Source organism: Notolepis coatsorum (assembly GCF_963971535.1).
Source record: "Notolepis coatsorum genome assembly, chromosome: 2".
In the NCBI taxonomy this organism is placed as follows: domain Eukaryota; kingdom Metazoa; phylum Chordata; class Actinopteri; order Aulopiformes; family Paralepididae; genus Notolepis; species Notolepis coatsorum.
Window position 1 is genome coordinate 183,834,558 of NC_140166.1, and position 20,203 is coordinate 183,854,760.

General features: G+C 44.8%; 1 protein-coding gene across 3 annotated transcripts in view; it reads right to left on the minus strand.

Moving 5' to 3' along the window:
* Nucleotides 1-20,203, minus strand: part of dnm3a (dynamin 3a) — a 104,974-nt gene that overhangs the window by 35,422 nt on the left and 49,349 nt on the right. For all 3 annotated transcript variants that reach the window (XM_084309044.1, XM_084309043.1, XM_084309042.1), the window contains one exon: nucleotides 13,421-13,530. In XM_084309044.1, coding sequence (XP_084165170.1) covers nucleotides 13,421-13,530 — 110 coding nt within the window. The remainder of the gene's footprint in view (nucleotides 1-13,420; nucleotides 13,531-20,203) is intronic.

Genomic DNA, 20,203 nt, shown 5'->3' on the forward strand with positions numbered 1-20,203 from the left:
GATGTGTTCTGTCATAAAATGGTCTCATAAAACTCCGGTATAACTCTACTCAGCATGCAGGTGGGCTGAAGAGAACTCTCCTCTCAGGGCCACGTACACACTGGCAGGTTTGGGGAGTGACAACCAGAGGTGTGGAGGAGAGTGAATGTGTGTACTTATGGTACACACACTAGAGCAGAGTGTACAAGTGTGTGTGTGTACGAGCAACAGGCTGTAAATTAATCAGCAACCATAGTAACGGTCAACTAAACACACATTATTTTGTTTTCATTCCTCCACATCATAAATACGTAGGCTGGCGTTTATTTGTTATTACAGGAATTATATATGTATAGATTATATTAGGGCTGTCCCCGACTAAGGATTTGGATAGTCGACTATGATTGGCCAAAAGTTGCCGTTAGTCGACTATTAGTCGACAACATTTTTTTATTAATATTATTATTATTATATATATTTTGTATCATTCCATTTGGGCTGTGGGGGGTGCTTAATGTCTGAAGGAGTTAACTGAAGGCTTCTTGTCCTCTGCAAAAGCATGCAATTGGTCCACTGATGGATACATCTTGATATTTGTCTAGTCTAGTGTGTTCATTAGATTGGTGAAATCCTCTTTCAGTGCCTCTGTGCCTGTTTTCGTAGGCAGTTAGCCTCTGGTACAGTATGCGTGCCATTAGCGTTAGCCACGCTTCTAGGCCTCTTTTCTTTTGGAAAGAATGATAAAAAAAAAAAAAAAAAAATCTTTTTCTTTTTTGTATTCGACTAAGAGGTTGGCAGTCGACTACGGCTCCTTTCGACCGATTAGTCGACTAATCGACTAATAGGGGTCAGCCCTAGATTATATCACTATAATATTATGAATAGAGGGCGATAAGATTTATCTCCATGTTGCTTTGAATATGCTGTGGCCATTAACAGTCATAGAATCATATCACTAGACAGAATTATATACTGTAATTATGTTGACTAGAAGATGTACAAAATCTGCCTCAGTCATCTCAGTTGACGAGGGGAATAGACAGGAACAGCAACGTGTTTACGATTATGCAAATGGCAGTGACAACCACATTAACTGCAGTATGTATGTGGGCTGATACTGATGGAGGGAGGCAACTGGTGGTTTGGGATGATCCAATAAATGAACACACACATACAACACACACACACACACACACACACGTGCACACACACACACACACACACACACACACACACACACACACACACACACACACACACACACACACACACACACACACACACACACACACACACACACACACACACACACACACACACACACACACACACACACACACACAGTCTAGACACACATATGATTCACACACAGTTGTACAAACACATACAAACAGACAGACACACAGAGACACACATACACACAAACCCACAAACCAGTACACATAACACACACACACACACACACACACACACACACACACACACACACACACACACACACACACACACACACACACACACACACACACACACACACACACACACACACACACACACACACACACACACACACACACACACACACACACACACACACACACACACACACACACACACACACTGTCTAGACACACATATGATTCACACACAGTTGTACAAACACATACAGACTATCCCAAACAAGGCACACACCTGTATAGAAAAACACACTCTCTCACACACACACACACACACACACACACACACACACACACACACACACACACACACACACACACACACACACACACACACACACACACACACACACACACACACACACACACACACACACACACACACACACACACACACACACACACACACACACACACACACACACACACACACACACACACACACACACACACACACACACTCATCCACCGGCTTCTGGTCAAGTCTCGTATCTCACACAAGATCCTCGTCCTTACATTCAAATCCCTCCATGTCCTTGCTTGTATTTCAAGTCCCGTAACTCATACAAGATCCTCATCTTTACCTTGAAATCCCTCCATGTCCTCCTCCACCCCCACATTCCCTCCCAGAGGCTGTGATCCTGAGACATAGATCTGCTCTCCATCCTCCACACCTGCCTACGAACCTTTGGGGCCTTAAGCGTGGCAGCCACCACCCTCTGGAACTCTCTCCTGGGTGAGATCCGCTTTGCCACATCCTTGGACTCTTTTAAGACCTGAAAACCCACCTGTTCACAAAGGCCTATGGCCTCTAGTCATCTCCCTGTCATTCATTGTTATTATTATCTTTCTGATTATGTTCAAGTTTCAAGTTTCAAGTTTCAAGTTTCTTTAATAGTTGTCATACAGAAGTACAGAATACTTTTATACAAAATGCTTCTTACTGTTGCGCTCCAGAGACTGTGCAAGACAAGATAAGTATGAAATAAAATAACATAGTAAAATTAGAAGTAAAAAAATGAGGTCACAGTGTTCAGTTTAGACATATGTACAATGTTCGATGCAGAATAGACGTAGTTACCATACAATATACAATACTGTGCAGTGTACTAATATACAATACTATATAGTGCAAGGCAGAAATGGAGAAATGGGACGAGGTGCAATTTAGGTACAATTCACAGTAGGTGTGCGAGTTGTAGTGCAAATCCTTTATCAATAAATATAAAGTGTAAGTGTGTTTGTGTGATCTAAAGTGTGGAGGGTGGGTGCTGCAGTGTGTTGTTTGTTTGAGTGAGTGTGTGCGTGTGGGTGTGTGTGCTGTGTGCATTTGATGGTTGTTGCATAGTGATTATTGTTCGTTTAGCGATTATTGTTCGTTTAGCAGCCTGATGGCCTGGGGATAGAAGCTTCTTCTGAGTCTTTCTGTGCTCGCCTTAAGACTCCGGTATCGCTTGCCTGACCGCAGCAGTTCAAAGAGGCAGTTGTTCGGGTGGCTCGAGTCCTTAATAATTCTCTTAGCCTTCCCCTTGCACCGCTTGTTGTAAATGTTCTGGAGGGTGGGAAGCCCCCCTCCAATTGTGCGTTCGGCTGAACGTGTCACTCTTTGTAGTCTGCTACGGTCTTGTGCAGTGCTATTCCCAAACCAGGAGGTGATGTTGCCGGTCAGGATGCTCTCTATTGTACATGTTGCTTTGTAAAGCGCCCTTGAGTTTCATGAAAGGCGCTATATAAATCCAAGCTATTATTATTATTATTATTATTATTATTATTATTATTATTATTATTATTATTATTATTATTATTATTATTATTATTATTATTATTATTATTATTATTATTATTATTATTATTAAAGGAACATGCCAACTTTTGGGGAAATTTGCTTATTTGCCATCTACCCTGGAGTTAGACAAGCAGACATACCCTTTTCTTCTCTGTGCATGCATTAAGCTTAGGGAACAGGCGCACCGTTAGCCTACCCTTAGTGGAATCAAATGGATTTGTTCTCACGAAACCAGGTGAGATTGCAAATCATTTTAATGAATATTATGTGGGTAAAGTATCTAAACTAAGGCATGCTATGAATATGTCAAACAACCTGAAAACAAATGACTGTATTAAGTATATTACAATGAAAGACAAAATGTGTGAATTTGAATTTCATCAGGCTGAAGTCAGTGAGGTGGAGCGGTTACTCCACTCTCTTCCTGATAGTAAGTTAGCAGGCCTAGATAACCTGGATAGTAAAGTGCTGAGAATGACTGCTGGTATTATAGCATCTCCTATATGTCATATTATGAATAGATGTTTGGATGTGGGTCTATTTCCAAAGATGTGGAAGGAGGCTAAGGTTTTTCCTTTACCTAAGGATACCAAATCTGCTTTTAATGAGGGAAATTCTAGACCTACAGTATAAGTATTTTACCTGTCTTGAGCAAAATCATGGAAAAGTTGGTGCATTCACAAATTCAAGAGTATTTTGTTTCAAACAAGCTTGCAACAGATTCTCAACATGCCTATAGAGCTGGTCACTCTACTTCTACTGCCTTGATACAGATGACTGATGACTGGCTTAAAGCTATAGACAACTCTATGTTGGTGGGAGCTGTGCTGTTAGATTTTAGTGCTGCATTTGATGTGCTGGACCATTCTCTACTGGTTGATAAACTTAAATGTTATGGTTTTAACTCTTCTGCTTTAAAGTGGATACTAAGTTATTTGTCCTCTAGATCACAGAAGGTGTATCTAAATGGCAGCCTGTCCAGTAGCAGAGGTCTAGAGTGTGGCGTGCCGCAAGGAAGTTGCCTAGGACCGTTGCTCTTCTCTGTATTTACGAATGACCTATCTTGGGCTACCAAATGTGCTACAACAGTTCTTTATGCAGATGATTCAACATTGTATTACGCGGCACCATCATGGAATGTACTTAATGAAGTTTTGAGTAGAGAACTTAAAGTTGTGCATGACTGGGTAGTATGTAATAGACTTGTCCTTAATATCTCCAAGACTAAATGTATTGTGCTGGGAACAAGGCACAGGTTATCTACAAATCCAAAGCTTCATTTAAACTTGTGTAATTCAGCAGTTCAACAAGTTGAAAGTACTAAACTCCTTGGAGTGATGCTGGATTGCACTCTGTCTTGGTCTCAGCATATTAATTATATTGTTTTAAAAATGGGAAGAGCAATTGGTATTTCCAGGAAATGTGCTTCTTTTGTTGCCCGTCCCCTTTTATGTCAGATAGTGCAAAGTTTAGTTTTATGTCATCTTGACTATTGCTCTGCGATGTGGTCATCTGCTGCCAGTGGTGACCTCAGGAAGCTCCAGGTGGTCCAGAACAGGGCAGCACGGTTGGTACTGGGCTGCTCACTAAGGTCTAATGTGAGCCGTATGCATGCCCGCCTCTCTTGGCTTAACGTTGAAAATAGATTGTCTTTTAATATACTTGTGCTGTTCAAGTTGGTCATGAGCAGTAAGACTCCTGTTTTTATACATAATCAGATTGTTTTTAGTAATACTGTGCACGAGCATTACACTAGAGGTTCCAGTAGTGGGCAGCTTGACTTGCCAGGTCCTAGAACCAGCGCTCTGGGGAGATCTTTTATTTTTAGAGCATTAACTCTGTGGAATGGCCTGCCTCGGAACCTCTGCTGCATTTACAGTAGATTCACTTTTAAAAAGAATCTTAAATTGTTTTTAAATTGTTTTTAACACTGTAAAGTGGTTTTTTGTTTTACACTAATGTAATTTTAGCTATATTAATTGTTACAGTAGGTTCATTATGCATTGTGTGTACTGACTTTTAATAATTTTGTTTTTTTGCAATGGTGATTGTTTTTGTGTTTTTTTGTGTGTGGACCCCAGGAAGACTAGCTGGTTGCTATCGCACCAGCTAATGGGGATCCCTAATAAAATAAAATAAAATCAAAATCTAGCTTAGCGTAATTCACTGGAAGTAGGTGTGCCAGTGTAGCCTCGAAAGTCACGAAATACACTCCAAATACAACTCCAAAACGTTCCTGTAAACATGTTGTGACCTGTGTATTTATTACCATGTGAAAAAAAATTGACATTTTAGTTTTCTAAGCAGATATATACTCGAAAAATCTTTTTCCGAACCACTGCTGCCTGGGCGCAGTGATTTCATCACCTCAAAAGCCCTGTTGATTTTTGAAAATCCGAAAACTACCAAAAGGGGGCGGGGGGGAGATTAAGAAAGTGGCTTACCTATTCTCAGAAATTGGACAAAGCATTATGTTTTTGCTGCAAACTCTTCAGCTTGAAGAGTGCAACACAACTAGCTGATAAGGGCATCAATGATTGGATTCATATGCATGCATGCATTAAAATGGAGAGGCAACATGACTGGAAACGAATACGGGCATAGATGCGTGTTAACCGTTATTGTCGCACCCGTTTTACGGCTACGACACGCAGCTTTACCTCCACACCAAACTCTCTGCTCCCCTCCCTCCCCCCTCCCTCACTGACTGCCTCCAGGACATAAAAACATGGATGAACACCAACTTCCTTCAACTCAACAGCAAGAAGACCGAATTAATAGTTGTAGCTTCCCCAGCCCTCCTCCAAAAGATCGACCACCTTGTTCTCTCTGTGGATGGCTACTCCATCTGCCCCTCCACGGAGGTAAGGAACCTGGGCGTAATACTGGACTCAACTCATTTCACCCTCACGTCAAGTCTGTCACCAGGTCCGCCTTCTTCCACCTCAGAACCATTTCCTGCCTTCGCCCCTCACTCTCCGACACCTCAGCGGAAACACTCATTCACGCCTTCATCACTTCCCGCCTCGACTACTGTAACGGAATCCTTCTTGGTGCTTCCAAGAAGGTTCTGGATCGCTTACAGTACGTCCAAAACTCTGCTGCGAGGGTCCTCACGCACACCAAACCCTGGCAGCACATCACCCCACCCTGCAAAAACTCCACTGGCTCCCCATCAACTACCGAATCCCCTAAGATCCTCCTCCTCACCTACAAATCCCTGCACGGGTTGGCCCCTTCCTACCTGACCAACCTACTCCACCCCTACACTCCAGCACGAGGCCTCCGCTCCTCCAACTCCGACCTCCTCACCATCCCCCGCACCAGGAGTTCCACACTGGTAGACCGAGCTTTCTCTGTAGCTTCCCCCAGGCTGTGGAACTCCCTCTACCCCTCCGTCCGAGGCTCTGACACCATCTACCTCTTCAAAACACACCTAAAAACACACCTGTTCACACTTGCCTTCACGCAACAAGGCCCTGCTCCCAAGTAGCCCACCCCCTGACTCTTTTCTTTTAACACTTTCGCGGCCACTGGGATGAGTCTAATTAATCTCAAGAGGACCGTGAAATGTAAACAGACATGGGGCTGTTTGTAGAGCTAAATCTATACTTTATAGTATTGCTATCTGTCCATTCTCATTGTGAATTGAGACCATAAACCGTCCCTTCAAAATGGCTTAAAAAAAAAATCATCAATACGTTCTCATTTTATAGCGCCGTGAATATAAGCATTATACCGGATTTGGTCTAGTATATTTCCTGGAAGCCGGGCTAATAGCTAATAACGTTAAATCCAAAGGCATTTCGGTTATAGATACGCTCCAGTTAAAACTCAAACTGCATATGAACGGCACGATCCTCACGCATGTATGCATGAAAGGGGGGGGGGGCGGGGATGTCGTTTCTGATTATTGATGATTACCAATAACCGTGTTAGCCTCATTAGCCTCATAGACCGAACGCCTGGATGGCTATCAAAACAAGGCCCGATCGGGATGTACTTTACGTGAAAAAGATCTTACCGTGGTCCGGTGGGATCCCCCCGAGCATTTCCCCGTTATCGACCGCCATCTGGTAGATCGATATGTCCATTGGCTGATGATAAATCCCCTTATTGCATGGTGAAATCTGCGATGCAAAACGTAATCCAAGCTACATGCTGCACATCTAGAATCCTGCTAACTGAAATCTCCATTGAAAGTAAAAAAAAAAAGACTGATCCGTTCAGCCACAGGGCACACTGCATTATCGCGATAGCGCCCCTAAGAGGATCTGGCCGGTATTGCACCTTCTCAAATTCATAGAGTAGGGTAAATCTGCAGTGCCGCTCGGCGACCTTGAATAGGTTATTAATATGGAATAAAAGCAATAACAACTTGCCACGGATTTATCCGTGCTCCTGTCCACAACGGGTGGAATCGAAACACGGAGATCTCCGTTGTTCGTCCCCATTGTGTTAAGCCACAGATCCCGTTGTTTTTGTTGTTTGTTTGTTTTTGTTTTTTGTTTTTGTTAATTTCTTGTAAGCACCTTGCTTCCTTTTTTATCTTGTTTTTTTTTCTTTCTGTTGTTACTAACACATAATTTGTTTCTAATTTTAATTTACCCTTTCTTTTATATAGCTTCTCTCTCCTTGTACAGTGTCCTTGAGTCTGAGAAAGGCGCTTCTCTCTTCAAATCCAATTTATTATTATTATTAGCCGTTCAATATCTGGCAGAACATAATTTGGGATTTTGAGGAACCAATTCTAAGCTTTATGAAGAAAGCAATGGTAACTTTAGGCCTCATAGAAATGTTCGCCAAATTTGACCCAACTATGCAAGAGCATGTCAGACGAATTAAAAACAAAGAAACCCATCAGCATTATTTGGGATCTGAAATTCAAAATGAATATCATTGGTATCATGGCTGCAAACCTTTTGTTGATTTTTTTCGTGACAACTGACCAAACTGGGAAAGGACTGACAGTTTCTATCCTGGCTGAATCGGAGCAGCTTGGTCTCAATATTGCAGACTGCAGAGGACAAGGGTATGATAACGGTTCAAATATGTAAGGTCAGAATAGTGGCGTTCAGGCTCACATACTCCGTCTCAATCCACGTGCCTATTTCATGCCATGCGGTTGTCACAGCCTGAATTTGATGCTAGGAGACATGGCAAAGTGTTGCCCAAAAGCAATGACATTCTTTGGTATTATACAGCGTATATACACACTATTTGCCGCTTCGGTTAAAAGTTGGGAAATATTGAAAGCGCATGTTTCTCTCAATGTTAAACAGCTATCCGAAACAAGGTGGGAATGTCGGGTAGAGAGTGTAAAAGCAGTACACTACCAACTTAATAATATTAAGGATGCTTTAAGTGGAAGAGAGCACTAATTACCCTAAAATTAAAAGTGATTATCATCATCATCATCATCATCATCATCATCATCATCATCATCATCATCATCATCATCATTTATTTATTCGTACATGGAATTACCACAGTCCAACAGTACATATTCATATAATTCACCAAAAATACCATGGCCGAAAGGAACAGGAAGAAGAAAAAATCTTATATATACCTGCCCCTACACACACACAACACACCGATAGACATATTGTGTAAAACCAAACAGAATATACCCATTTTGCAAAAAAATTTAAACATCAACACAACAAAATTAAATCAACATAAATAAACGCATTTTGTCTATCTATCAGTCAAACTACATATTTAGGTTCATTCATTCATTTACACACACACACACACCCCCACACACACACACACACACGTATATAATGTATTATACTTCTATATACTATCTAATTTCTATTTTATTATAATATAACTAAATCATACTATTTATTCTACACCATATTGGTACAGTATTATACAATATTTTAATATATTATTATTCTATGTTACGCTGCTATATACTATATTACTATACTCATACTGGCCTACACTACAACTCTATGCTACGTCATCCTGACACGCTAAACTGCAATATTATACTAAACTGTGCTATACTGTCTATGTATCTTTTCTTTGCACAACCTTTTGAAGTGAAATATATTAGTGGAACTCTTTTCATCGTTCTGCAAAGAGTTCCATAGTTTGATACCTATAACTGAGGTGCACCTTTGTTTTAAGGTTGTTCGTGCAAATTGGTGTTTAAAATTTAATTTCCTTCTGCTGTCATCTGGACAGGGAACGAACAACCTCTGTATATTTGCTGGTAATACTCTGCATTTTGCTCTAAACAAAACTAATAAAGTCTGTATTTCAGCTAACTCTTTAAGTTTCAATAGTCTGGATTTAATAAATAATTCGTTGGTATGTTCTCTTGAATCTACATTGTGAACTATTCTTACTGCTCTCTTCTGTAATATAAATTATGGCTTTATGTTGCTTTCATACGTGTTACCCCACACTTCCACACAGTAACTCAAATATGGTAGGATGAGTGAACAATATAATATTCGCATAGAATTATAATCAAGCACATTCTTTGCCTTGTTCAAAACAAAAACACTCTTGATTATGATTATATGGTATGACATATTGTTTGCTGTGAACACTGTAAGTAAGTAAGTAACTGTGAGTAAGACTATGCAGTCTAAGGTTATGCAGCTGGATGTGGCTTTGTCTGACATTAACACATTGGTTGCCAGCAGGGGGTGCGCGATTTATCGCTTGAGTGCCAGCGCTTTAGTCAATGAGATGACGAACACATTTGCGAACGCATAAACTATATCTTAAATTATGGCTGTGTCTAATACACCCGTCGCTTATCAATGACTTGCTTGCAGTCAACATGTACGAAACGGATTGTTTTTTCATCAGTACATTTCAGTTTTATACCGTTTTGAATACGAGTATAGTTTTTTTTCTCCACTTTTTCTCCTTATTTTTCAATTTTTTCTCCCATCCCAATTTCGCATTGCCAATTCTCCTTTCAATTCTCCCCTCCCCTGTCTCGAACGTTGCTAGACTATGCCTCCCACTGGTCGGCTGCAGTGAGGACCAAGCCTTGCATCACGTATCCCCTCCGGTACACGAGGAGGCAGCTGTCGCATCTTTTCACCTGTACAGCGCGATCTCTCAGCGGCAAGGAGTAATGCGTGGGAGGCTCACGCTGCCTCTGTTGCTTCTTGATTCTGCTGTACAGGCACACCAACCGACCTGTAGGAGTCGCTGTCCACAACGTCCAATCCCCACCCACCAGCTTTCCAACCCCTAACACTGCCAATTGTGTTAGTATGAACGACCAGCCAAGCTGGTAGCAACGCAGAGAGCTGGGCTCGAACCCAGCATCTCCTGCATTTGTGGCGAGCGCCTTGCTCACTGCGCCACTTGGCCGCTCGAATACGAGTATAGTTTTGAAGATTTCTAGTGATTCCAGAAAAATCCGCAAAAATAGCTCTTTAGTGGAATACACAAAACACGTTGTCATTTTTCGGCCTATTTATGAATCGTTTTCAAATAAACGCTAGATTATCGATAGTATATGTGTACTTATGCACGCTAGAGAAACGGGCTGAAAATCGATTATCCATGACCTGGTCAGTGCTAACGTCATACACGCACACACACACATGTTGTGAAAAGAAAACATCTGATTACCCCAAAACTGGTCAAATAGATTCCTTACCTCAGATCAGATGTTCTGCAAAAAGATTAATCCAATTCCTGATCGCCATTCCAAATATCGATCGCGTTTATTGATCCAACGTAATACCTTGAAACACATAATCGACGCTGCTCCCAGTTCCCTCAGTGGATGCAATAGTCTCAGGTTACATGGCTCAGAAGTAAAATGTGGAGCCCGGAGTTTTTTTTTCTCATGCATTTTCATTGACTCCATTCCAATGGGTGGAATACCATCCAGGAGACGATAAGGGGCGGTATTTGCCCTTTTCGAGCTCAGAGCCAGTCCCAATGATAACGTGAGGCTGGATGGATGAAAAATTAATGGATATCGCTAATAAAAGAAATAACGATTAAATAACGAGATTTCTCGTCATTGGCACGCATGGCGGCCAACAACGAGATTTCTCGTCGTTGGCACCCAATGTGTTAACACTATGCCGTCCGTCCACGAGTATATACGTGTTTCGATTCCATGCGTTGTGGACCAGAGCCACGTAAATACTCGTGGCAAGTTGTTATTGTTTTATTCCATATTTATAACGCTATTAACGTCCGCTATCGAGATCCATTACCTACCCACATATTTGATTTTCGAAACATGCACTACCGGCCAGATCCGCTTAGGGGCGCCATCGCTCCACTGCAGTATCATTGAGGGGATTTAAAAAAAAAAAAAACGTTTACAGTCCTGTGGGCGTATCATAGAGCCTCGATTCCAAACGAAGACCCTCCATCTTTGATCCCGTTACCGAACGTATTTTTCAACCTGGAATAATGGGATTTATGATAAGCCAATGTACATATAGATCTACCAGAATCCGATGACTAATGAAGAAATGCTGCCGGCGATCACATGGCCTGACGGTAGGATACTATTACCCCAAATTACAGCTGGATTGGACATTGTTTTAAAACCTAACGTGATAGACCACTGACATTGGCTACCTGAACGCACACTCTATTGCTAATCAATAATCCTAATCAGCGTTCCCCGCCGCCCCCATTTCATCCATAGATGCTCTGTAATAGTCCGGATGCTACGCAGTTTGTTTTATTTCATTCGTATATATACAGCAGAAATGGCGTTTGATATAACGGCGCCAACGTTTAGCCTATTTTCTAGCTTCCTGAAAAAAAGAAGAGACGCAAAGCGCGATAAACCTTATATTCACGACGCTATAAAATGACAACCAACCGATGGATTTTTATTTTCTTTAAGCCATTATGAAGGCACGGTTTATGCACTCAAGTGACAATGAGAATGGACAGATAGCAATACTATAAATGATATATATAGCTCTTAGAAAATACATCGGTTTGTAAACAATCCTCTGTCCTCTGAGGCATAAATCGCCGCAAGAGTGCGGACGCCATAAGGGACTGACACATTTTCTTTTTTTAAAGGTCCCCTGTCTTATAAATGGCCTTTTCCAGTGTTTAGCCTTTAGTCTGTGTCTCAGATTCTCATTTTGGCGGATTGCTCCAGTTCAGATGTCACGAGATCCTCCCCCACTGAACTAAGCCATTCTGATTTGACTGTTTTGCTGACGTGAATAAGGCACTGATCTGCATATCTCAGCCCCTGGTTGTAGTCACCGCCCACAATCAACAATTCGCTCAACAACGGAGCAGTGGGAATAATGCGGAAGCGGTTTCCCTGTTCCTGACTCTATCTGTCTCTATCTCTCCACCTGCATTTTACACACAATCGCGAGTGGAGCCACTCACACACACGCACATGCGCGCTCACAGAGCGATCTCTCCTCTCTCTCTCCCTCTCTCTCTCGCTCTCTCTTGTATGTATCACACTGTGTGGGTATTAGGCCTATATAGGCTACGTCACTGGGGTTTGCAGTGTGTTCCCCGCCCAGAGGCACATATCAACCCCCCCCTCCCCCCATGGCTGTTATTATTTAGCCTATATTTGGGTTTTGGGAATGTGTTGTGAGATGCGTTATGGGGGATTTTGTTTTGTGTGATGTTGTAATAAACAAGCATTACTATAAAAACTCATATCATGTCAAGGCTTCATTATAATAATCAAACGTGTTGTGTGTAATATGTGTGTTTATATTTATACAATACAATTTCTTACTGATTGGCGACGATAACCGGATTTAATATTTTTAGGAAATTGAAGGCAGAAATAAGTATTAATTAATTCAAAGATTTTGCACGGGGTGTCCCGCCTCATAGGGCACAGGGCCTCACATGTCTCCCAGACGGCTCTGACTGGCACACCTACTTCCAGTGAATGACGCTAAGCTAACGGTGCGGCTGTTCCCTATGCCTAATGCATGCACAGAGAAGAAAAGGGTATCTGCTTGTCTAACTCCAGGGTAGATGGCAAATAAGCTAATTTCCCCAAAAGTTGGCGTGTTCCTTTAAGGATACAAAGAGCAACCCGCACATGCACAAATCTACCCATACCTGTGTGCATGCAAACACACACATATGCCACAACACCCACACATACCAATGCATGCACACATGCACGCACACATGCGCGCGCTCACACACGCGCACACACACACACACACACACACACACAAACCTTAGCTCTGTGTTGAAGATGGCAAAGACGTATTTGTTGGACATGAAGCCCTTCTCCACATCTCTCAGCTTCAGGTTGTCCAGAGGAAGCATGTATTTTTTCTCTTTCTCCTGGGAAAGACAAGAAAACAGAGGGGTAGATGGATGGAGGGAGAGGTATGAAGAGTGAAATACCTCAGTTATTTATGGGGAGGTTGGCTATGATATTGACAGCCAAAAAACAACAGGGCCTTACAGAGACCATTTGTTTTCAGGATTATCTACAATAAAGAATACGCTGATACCACTTTCTCACTGCCGATACTGATTTAGAGTACTAACCCATAGAAAGGGAACACTAGTAAAACTATAGCATGCCTGTGTTTTTTTCATACACAACAAATACTGTAGTGACACCGGCACGGTGGTGTAGTGGTTAACACTGTCGCCTCACAGCTAGAAGGTCCAGTGTTCGATTCCCGCTTGGGGACCAGGTTGCCGCGTTGCCAAGTACCCAGGTGGGGTATCTCCCGGGCCTTTCTGTGTGGAGTTTGCATGTTCTCCCCCGTGCTCGCAAGGGTTTTCCCTCCCGATAAGATAAACCCAACGGAAAAACATGCACAACAGATCGCTAACGCTGTCACGTTCCCTGACGAAGACGGACAGGAGCACTTGGATTGGTCCCTGGGGCGCAGCCCCACGCCGCAGCCCCTATCTGCTCCCGGCTGCCATTGGGGGGAAGGACGACGGGATGGGTCAAGCGCAGAGATTCAATTTCATCGGCGACCCAAAAATTGCATGTGTGTGTTCCTGTGTGTGCTGCCCATTGCATGTGTGTGTCACTGCATGATGAATAAAGACTTCTTCAAAAAGTCCGGTTTATTTATTATTAGTATTTACCACAGTATCATGAGTTTTTCCTTAAAGGGGCAGTTCACCCAAAATAAAATAAATAAATAAATATGTTTGCTTACTTTTAGCTTTACAGCTCTGCTGTAGTGATATCTGCCCTCACTCCAGTACAATGGAGTTGAATGGCACTCAGCTAGTGGCGCACAAAGCAGCAAAACGAAAACTCAAAGGCAATGTCCTTTCCAGAAATCATGACTCTGTTACTCAAGATAATCTACAGACCTTGTTGTGAGCAGTGTCATGTACAGTAGGAACTATTTCCTTCCAAAATAATTAATGGTGGTGTACTTGGGAATACTAGGTTTCACTATAGACTGAAGACTGTCTTGAAGACTGTCAAGTTTTAAACTGTGGATACAAAACAGAGAAGGTAAAGACGACTTTAAACTGTTAAACAGTAATCCAGAAAATGTGTATTGCACTGTAAAAAACTGATTTTATATGTCTGCACTTTATGTGCTCATTTTATGTCTATTCTATTCTACTATTTTATTGCACTGCACTATTGCACTATTTTACTCTGTCTATTTTATCTTACTCTTTTTATTATTGTCTATTTAAAACTGAATCAAACCATAAACAAGGTGGCCTGTTGGGATGTTAGATCCTAATGTGAAAAACTGTGATTTTATGTCTGCACTTTATGTGCTCATTTTATGCCTGTCTTTTTTTCTGTTGTGAAGCACTTTGAGCTGCAGTTTCTGTATGAAAGGTTCTATACAAATAAAGTTTATTATTATTATTATTATTATTATTATTATTATTATTATTATTATTATTATTATTATTATTATTATTATTATTATTATTATTATTATTATTATTATTATTATTATAGTCCATTTTACTGATCCAATCCACTAAGCTGCCTGCAGATGATAAGGATTCTGCCCTTTGACACCGTGACATACAGCACAGAATCTTGCCACGATCGTAGTCGAGTAAACTCCAAAACAAAGAGGATGAATTGTTCCTTGGTTGGAACCTGCTTATGTTAAATAAAGCTGTGATATCATTGGTAGAGCTTTGAAAAGGTCAGCAGCAAATTACATATTTCAAATTGAAGAGACCTAGCATCCGTCTACATTGTGAAAAAGGCAGAGAACGACGTTATATGTTACTCTTGGTATCCGATTTTAGTATTGGGGAAATCCTCTGATGCCGACACCCTGTTTAGCCTGAAATTTACCCCCGGTATTTGACACCAGTATGTGTAAATCCAGCTACAATAGCTGCGCGTCTCCGTCTCGTAATATATACTGTAAATAATATTAACGGGCAAAGTGAAGAGAGCAGCCGGGAGGAGCAGAGAAATGAACTGAAGAAGGAAGAGCGAGAGGGTGAGGAGAGCAGGAGGTGAGGAGAGCAGGAGGTGAGGAGGTGAGGAGAGCGAGAGGGTGAGGAGGTGAGGAGAGCAGGAGGTGAGGAGAGCAGGAGGTGAGGAGGTGAGGAGAGCAGGAGGTGAGGAGGTGAGGAGAGCGAGAGGGTGAGGAGGTGAGGAGAGCAGGAGGTGAGGAGGTGAGGAGGTGAGGAGAGCAGGAGGTGAGGAGGTGAGGAGAGCGAGAGGGTGAGGAGGTGAGGAGAGCGAGAGGGTGAGGAGGTGAGGAGAGCAGGAGGTGAGGAGAGCAGGAGGTGAGGAGGTGAGGAGAGCAGGAGGTGAGGAGGTGAGGAGAGCGAGAGGGTGAGGAGGTGAGGAGAGCAGGAGGTGAGGAGGTGAGGAGAGCGAGAGGGTGAGGAGGTGAGGAGAGCAGGAGGTGAGGAGGTGAGGAGGTGAGGAGAGCGAGAGGGTGAGGAGGTGAGGAGAGCAGGAGGTGAGGAGGTGAGGAGGTGAGGAGAGCAGGAGGTGAGGAGGTGAGGAGAGCGAGAGGGTGAGGAGGTGAGGAGAGCAGGAGGTGAGGAGGTGAGGAGAGCGAGAGGGTGAGGAGGTGAGGAGAGCAGGAGGTGAGGAGGTGAGGAGGTGAGGAGGTGAGGAGAGCAGGAGGTGAGGAGGTGAGGAGAGCGAGAGGGTGAGGAGGTGAGGAGAGCAGGAGGTGAGGAGGTGAGGAGGTGAGGAGGTGAGGAGAGCGAGAGGGTGAGGAGGTGAGGAGAGCAGGAGGTGAGGAGGTGAGGAGAGCGAGAGGGTGAGGAGGTGAGGAGAGCAGGAGGTGAGGAGGTGAGGAGAGCGAGAGGGTGAGGAGGTGAGGAGAGCAGGAGGTGAGGAGGTGAGGAGAGCGAGAGGGTGAGGAGGTGAGGAGAGCAGGAGGTGAGGAGAGCAGGAGGTGAGGAGGTGAGGAGAGCGAGAGGGTGAGGAGAGCAGGAGGTGAGGAGAGCAGGAGGTGAGGAGGTGAGGAGGTGAGGAGGTGAGGAGAGCAGGAGGTGAGGAGGTGAGGAGGTGAGGAGGTGAGGAGAGCAGGAGGTGAGGAGGTGAGGAGGTGAGGAGGTGAGGAGAGCAGGAGGTGAGGAGAGCAGGAGGTGAGGAGGTGAGGAGAGCGAGAGGGTGAGGAGGTGAGGAGAGCAGGAGGTGAGGAGGTGAGGGAGAGCGAGAGGGTGAGGAGGTGAGGAGGTGAGGAGAGCAGGAGGTGAGGAGGTGAGGGAGTGAGGAGAGCAGGAGGTGAGGAGAGCAGGAGGTGAGGAGATGAGGAGGTGAGGAGAGCAGGAGGTGAGGAGGTGAGGAAGTGAGGAGGTGAGGAGAGCAGGAGGTGAGGAGAAGGAGGTGAGGAGAGCAGGAGGTGAGGAGGTGAGGAGGTGAGGAGAGCAGGAGGTGAGGAGGTGAGGAAGTGAGGAGGTGAGGAGAGCAGGAGGTGAGGAGATGAGGATAGAAGGAGGTGAGGAGGTGAGGAGAGCAGGAGGTGAGGAGGTGAGGAGAGCAGGAGGTGAGGAGGCGAGGAGAGAAGGAGGTGAGGAGGTGAGGAGGTGAGGAGAGCAGGGAGGTGAGGAGAGCAGGAGGTGAGGAGAGCAGGAGGTGAGGAGGTGAGGAGGCGAGGAGAGCAGGAGGTGAGGAGAGCAGGAGGTGAGGAAAGAAAGAGGTGAGGAGGTGAGGAGAGCAGGAGGTGAGGAGGTGAGGAGAGAAGGAGGTGAGGAGGTGAGGAGAGCAGGAGGTGAGGAGGTGAGGAAGAAGGAGGTGAGGAGAGCAGGAGGTGAGGAGAGCGGAGGTGAGGAGGTGAGGAGAGAGAAGGTGAGGGAGAGCAGGAGGTGAGGAGAGCAGGAGGTGAGGAGGTGAGGAGAGAAGGAGGTGAGGAGGTGAGGAGGTGAGGAGGTGAGGAGGTGAGAGAGCAGGTGAGGAGGAGGAGAAGGAGGTGAGGAGGTGAGAGCAGGAGGTGAGGAGGTGAGAGCAGGAGGTGAGGAGAGCAGGAGGTGTGCTAGCATACAAACTGATATCAAATGGCATGTGTGGCCTCCGGTCTACCTGTCAGACTGCCTGCCCTTAAAAAACAACTCTAACTAGCGAGAGAGACAGAAAGAGAAGGGAGGAGAGAGAGGCTGTAAGTCAATAGTCTGTCATCACCACAGGGACTTCTGAATGACAGAGAACAGTTGGAGGCGAGCAGAGAGAAGAGAGAGAGAGAGAGAGAGAGAGAGAGAGAGAGAGAGAGAGAAGAGAGAGAGAGGAGGAGAGAGAGGAGAGAGAGGAGAACCAGACAGTATGGAGGCTAGGGGGAGAAAGCGAGGGGGGGGGGGGGGGGGGAAACGAACGAACGAACGAAAGAGTGGAAGTTGAGAGAGAGAAAGAGAGTGAGAAGAGAGGCTGGGCCCACCATGTGAAAGTCATTACTCAGACTAGGGCTCTAACACAACATTCTCCTGAAGAGAAGCCCATCCCCCTCTTCTCTCTCTCTCTCTCTCTCTCTCTCTCCACCAGCCTGCTCCCCCTCTTCTCCTCTCCTCTCTCTCTCCACCACTCTCCTCCTCTCTCCTCTCTCCACCAGCCTGCTCCCCCTCTTCTCCTCTCTCTCCACCAGCCTGCTCCCCCTCTTCTCCTCTCTCTCTCTCTCCACCAGCCTGCTCCCCCATTCTCCCCCTTACAGGAGGGGGCTTCAGTTACAGTTAGATCCGTGGAGGACATAGAAATTGAGGAGCAGGGGGAGAGAGAGAGGGATAGAGAGAGATAGATAGAGAGAGAGAGGGATAGAGAGAGAGAGAGAGAGGAGAGAGAGAGAGAGACAGAGAGAGAGGAATATCAGAAAGAGAAAAATTGCCTCCCTAAAAATGAGACATCATGCAAAAGCTGCTGTGATTCAGCCACCAGAAAGCCTGGATGACGGTGTGTGTGTGCGTGTTTGTGTGTGGTGTGTGTGTGTGTGTGTGTGTGTGTGTGTGTGTGTGTGTGTGTGTGTGTGTGTGTGGGTGTGTGTGTGTGCGCGTGCACAGTGACAGACAGAGGTGTGAGTGTGCTGCTGCCGGGGTACGTTCTGGTCTCCCCACTCCCAGTGCTCCCTGAACCCTACGACTCTCTTCCTTCGTTCCTCTTTCTCTCTGTGTCTCTTTTTTTTCCAGAGGGGCCCACTCCTGTACAGAGACTAAAAAAATTACAGAACGAGATTGGCGCTCGTACAGCAACATCTGGTATCGCTTTAGAGAGAGGGAGGGAGGGAGAGAGGGAGGGAGGAGACTAGAGAGAGAGTATAGGGTGTTCTGATGGGGTAGAAATAGAAAGTAGAGAGGAAAGAGGAAGAGGAGGGATAGAGGACTTCTGGAGAGACAGAGGTGATTTTTTTTTCTTTTTTTCGCTAGAGACGAGCGGGAGAGAAAAGGGTCTGAGAAATGGAGAGAGAGAGAGAGGAGACAGAGAGAGAGAGAGAGAGAGAGAGAGAGAGAGAGAGAGAGAGAGAGAGACAGAGAGAGAGAGAGAGAGAGAAGAGAGGAGAGAAGAGAGAAGAGACGTAGAAGAAACTACAGACCACTCCAAAGTTTATTCCCCATGGGTCCCATCAACCCATATATGGCGCTAAGTTCCTCCCTACTTCTCTCTCTCGAACGGGCAGATCTCCGTCGCTCTGAGTGATGTGCCACGTCAAGAGTGATACTGCGCCTGGACACCCAGCCCTTTCGGACGCCCCTGGCTGACAACGCGCCCGCATCGCCCGAGTGGGACGACCGTAGAGTGGATGTCTGACGTGTGTATATGTGTTGTGTGTGTGTGTGTGTAACCCCTAACCCCGCTACACACCGCCGAGATGGGATAAGTCCGAAGGCACAGAGGGACCTTTTACCGACTGCCCCTCCACCTACAAGCAGGAGCAGCATGCAGAAGAAGCGGGAGCGTGGTGGTAAAGAAGGTGCTGAGACCATGTCCTGCTCCGTCATCCCAGTGTTCAGACTACCTGTTCAGGATCTTACTGGTGTACAGTAGTCTGCACATTGGTTAGACTGTGCAAGGGAGAGCGTCAGGAGCCGTGGCCGACCCGCCAAGACGTCCCCTGCGGCAACATGAACACATGCATGCACTCTGCGCTGTGGAGACTATAGGTGAATCTCCTTTTAGCCTCTTGAAGTCTTTCGCTTAAGTGTCTTGTGGTTGAAAAAAAAATTCCTCTGTGTCAGCTAACAACCGAATTTCATCACGCGCAAAATACATTAACAAAACTGTGTGCGAACATGCTAATGTACAGTAAGGCAATACGGTGTCAGACTTGCAACTTTGGCCTCTATGTTTGGTGTATGTCTTAGTTTAGTACACAAAACCGAGGTAGAAAATGTACTAAAGTTGAAAAAGAAATGATCTCAGAGTTCCCCTCTACATGTGTAGTTACGAGCTGTTGCAATCTATGTGACCTCAGTGCAAAGCGACTCTGGATAACTCTTGTGTTCATAGGCACCAAGGCACTGCTTTGTGTGTGTGTGTGTGTGTGTGTGTGTGAGTGTGTGTGTGTGTGTGTGTGTGTGTGTGTGTGTGTGTGTGGTGTGTGTGGGTGTA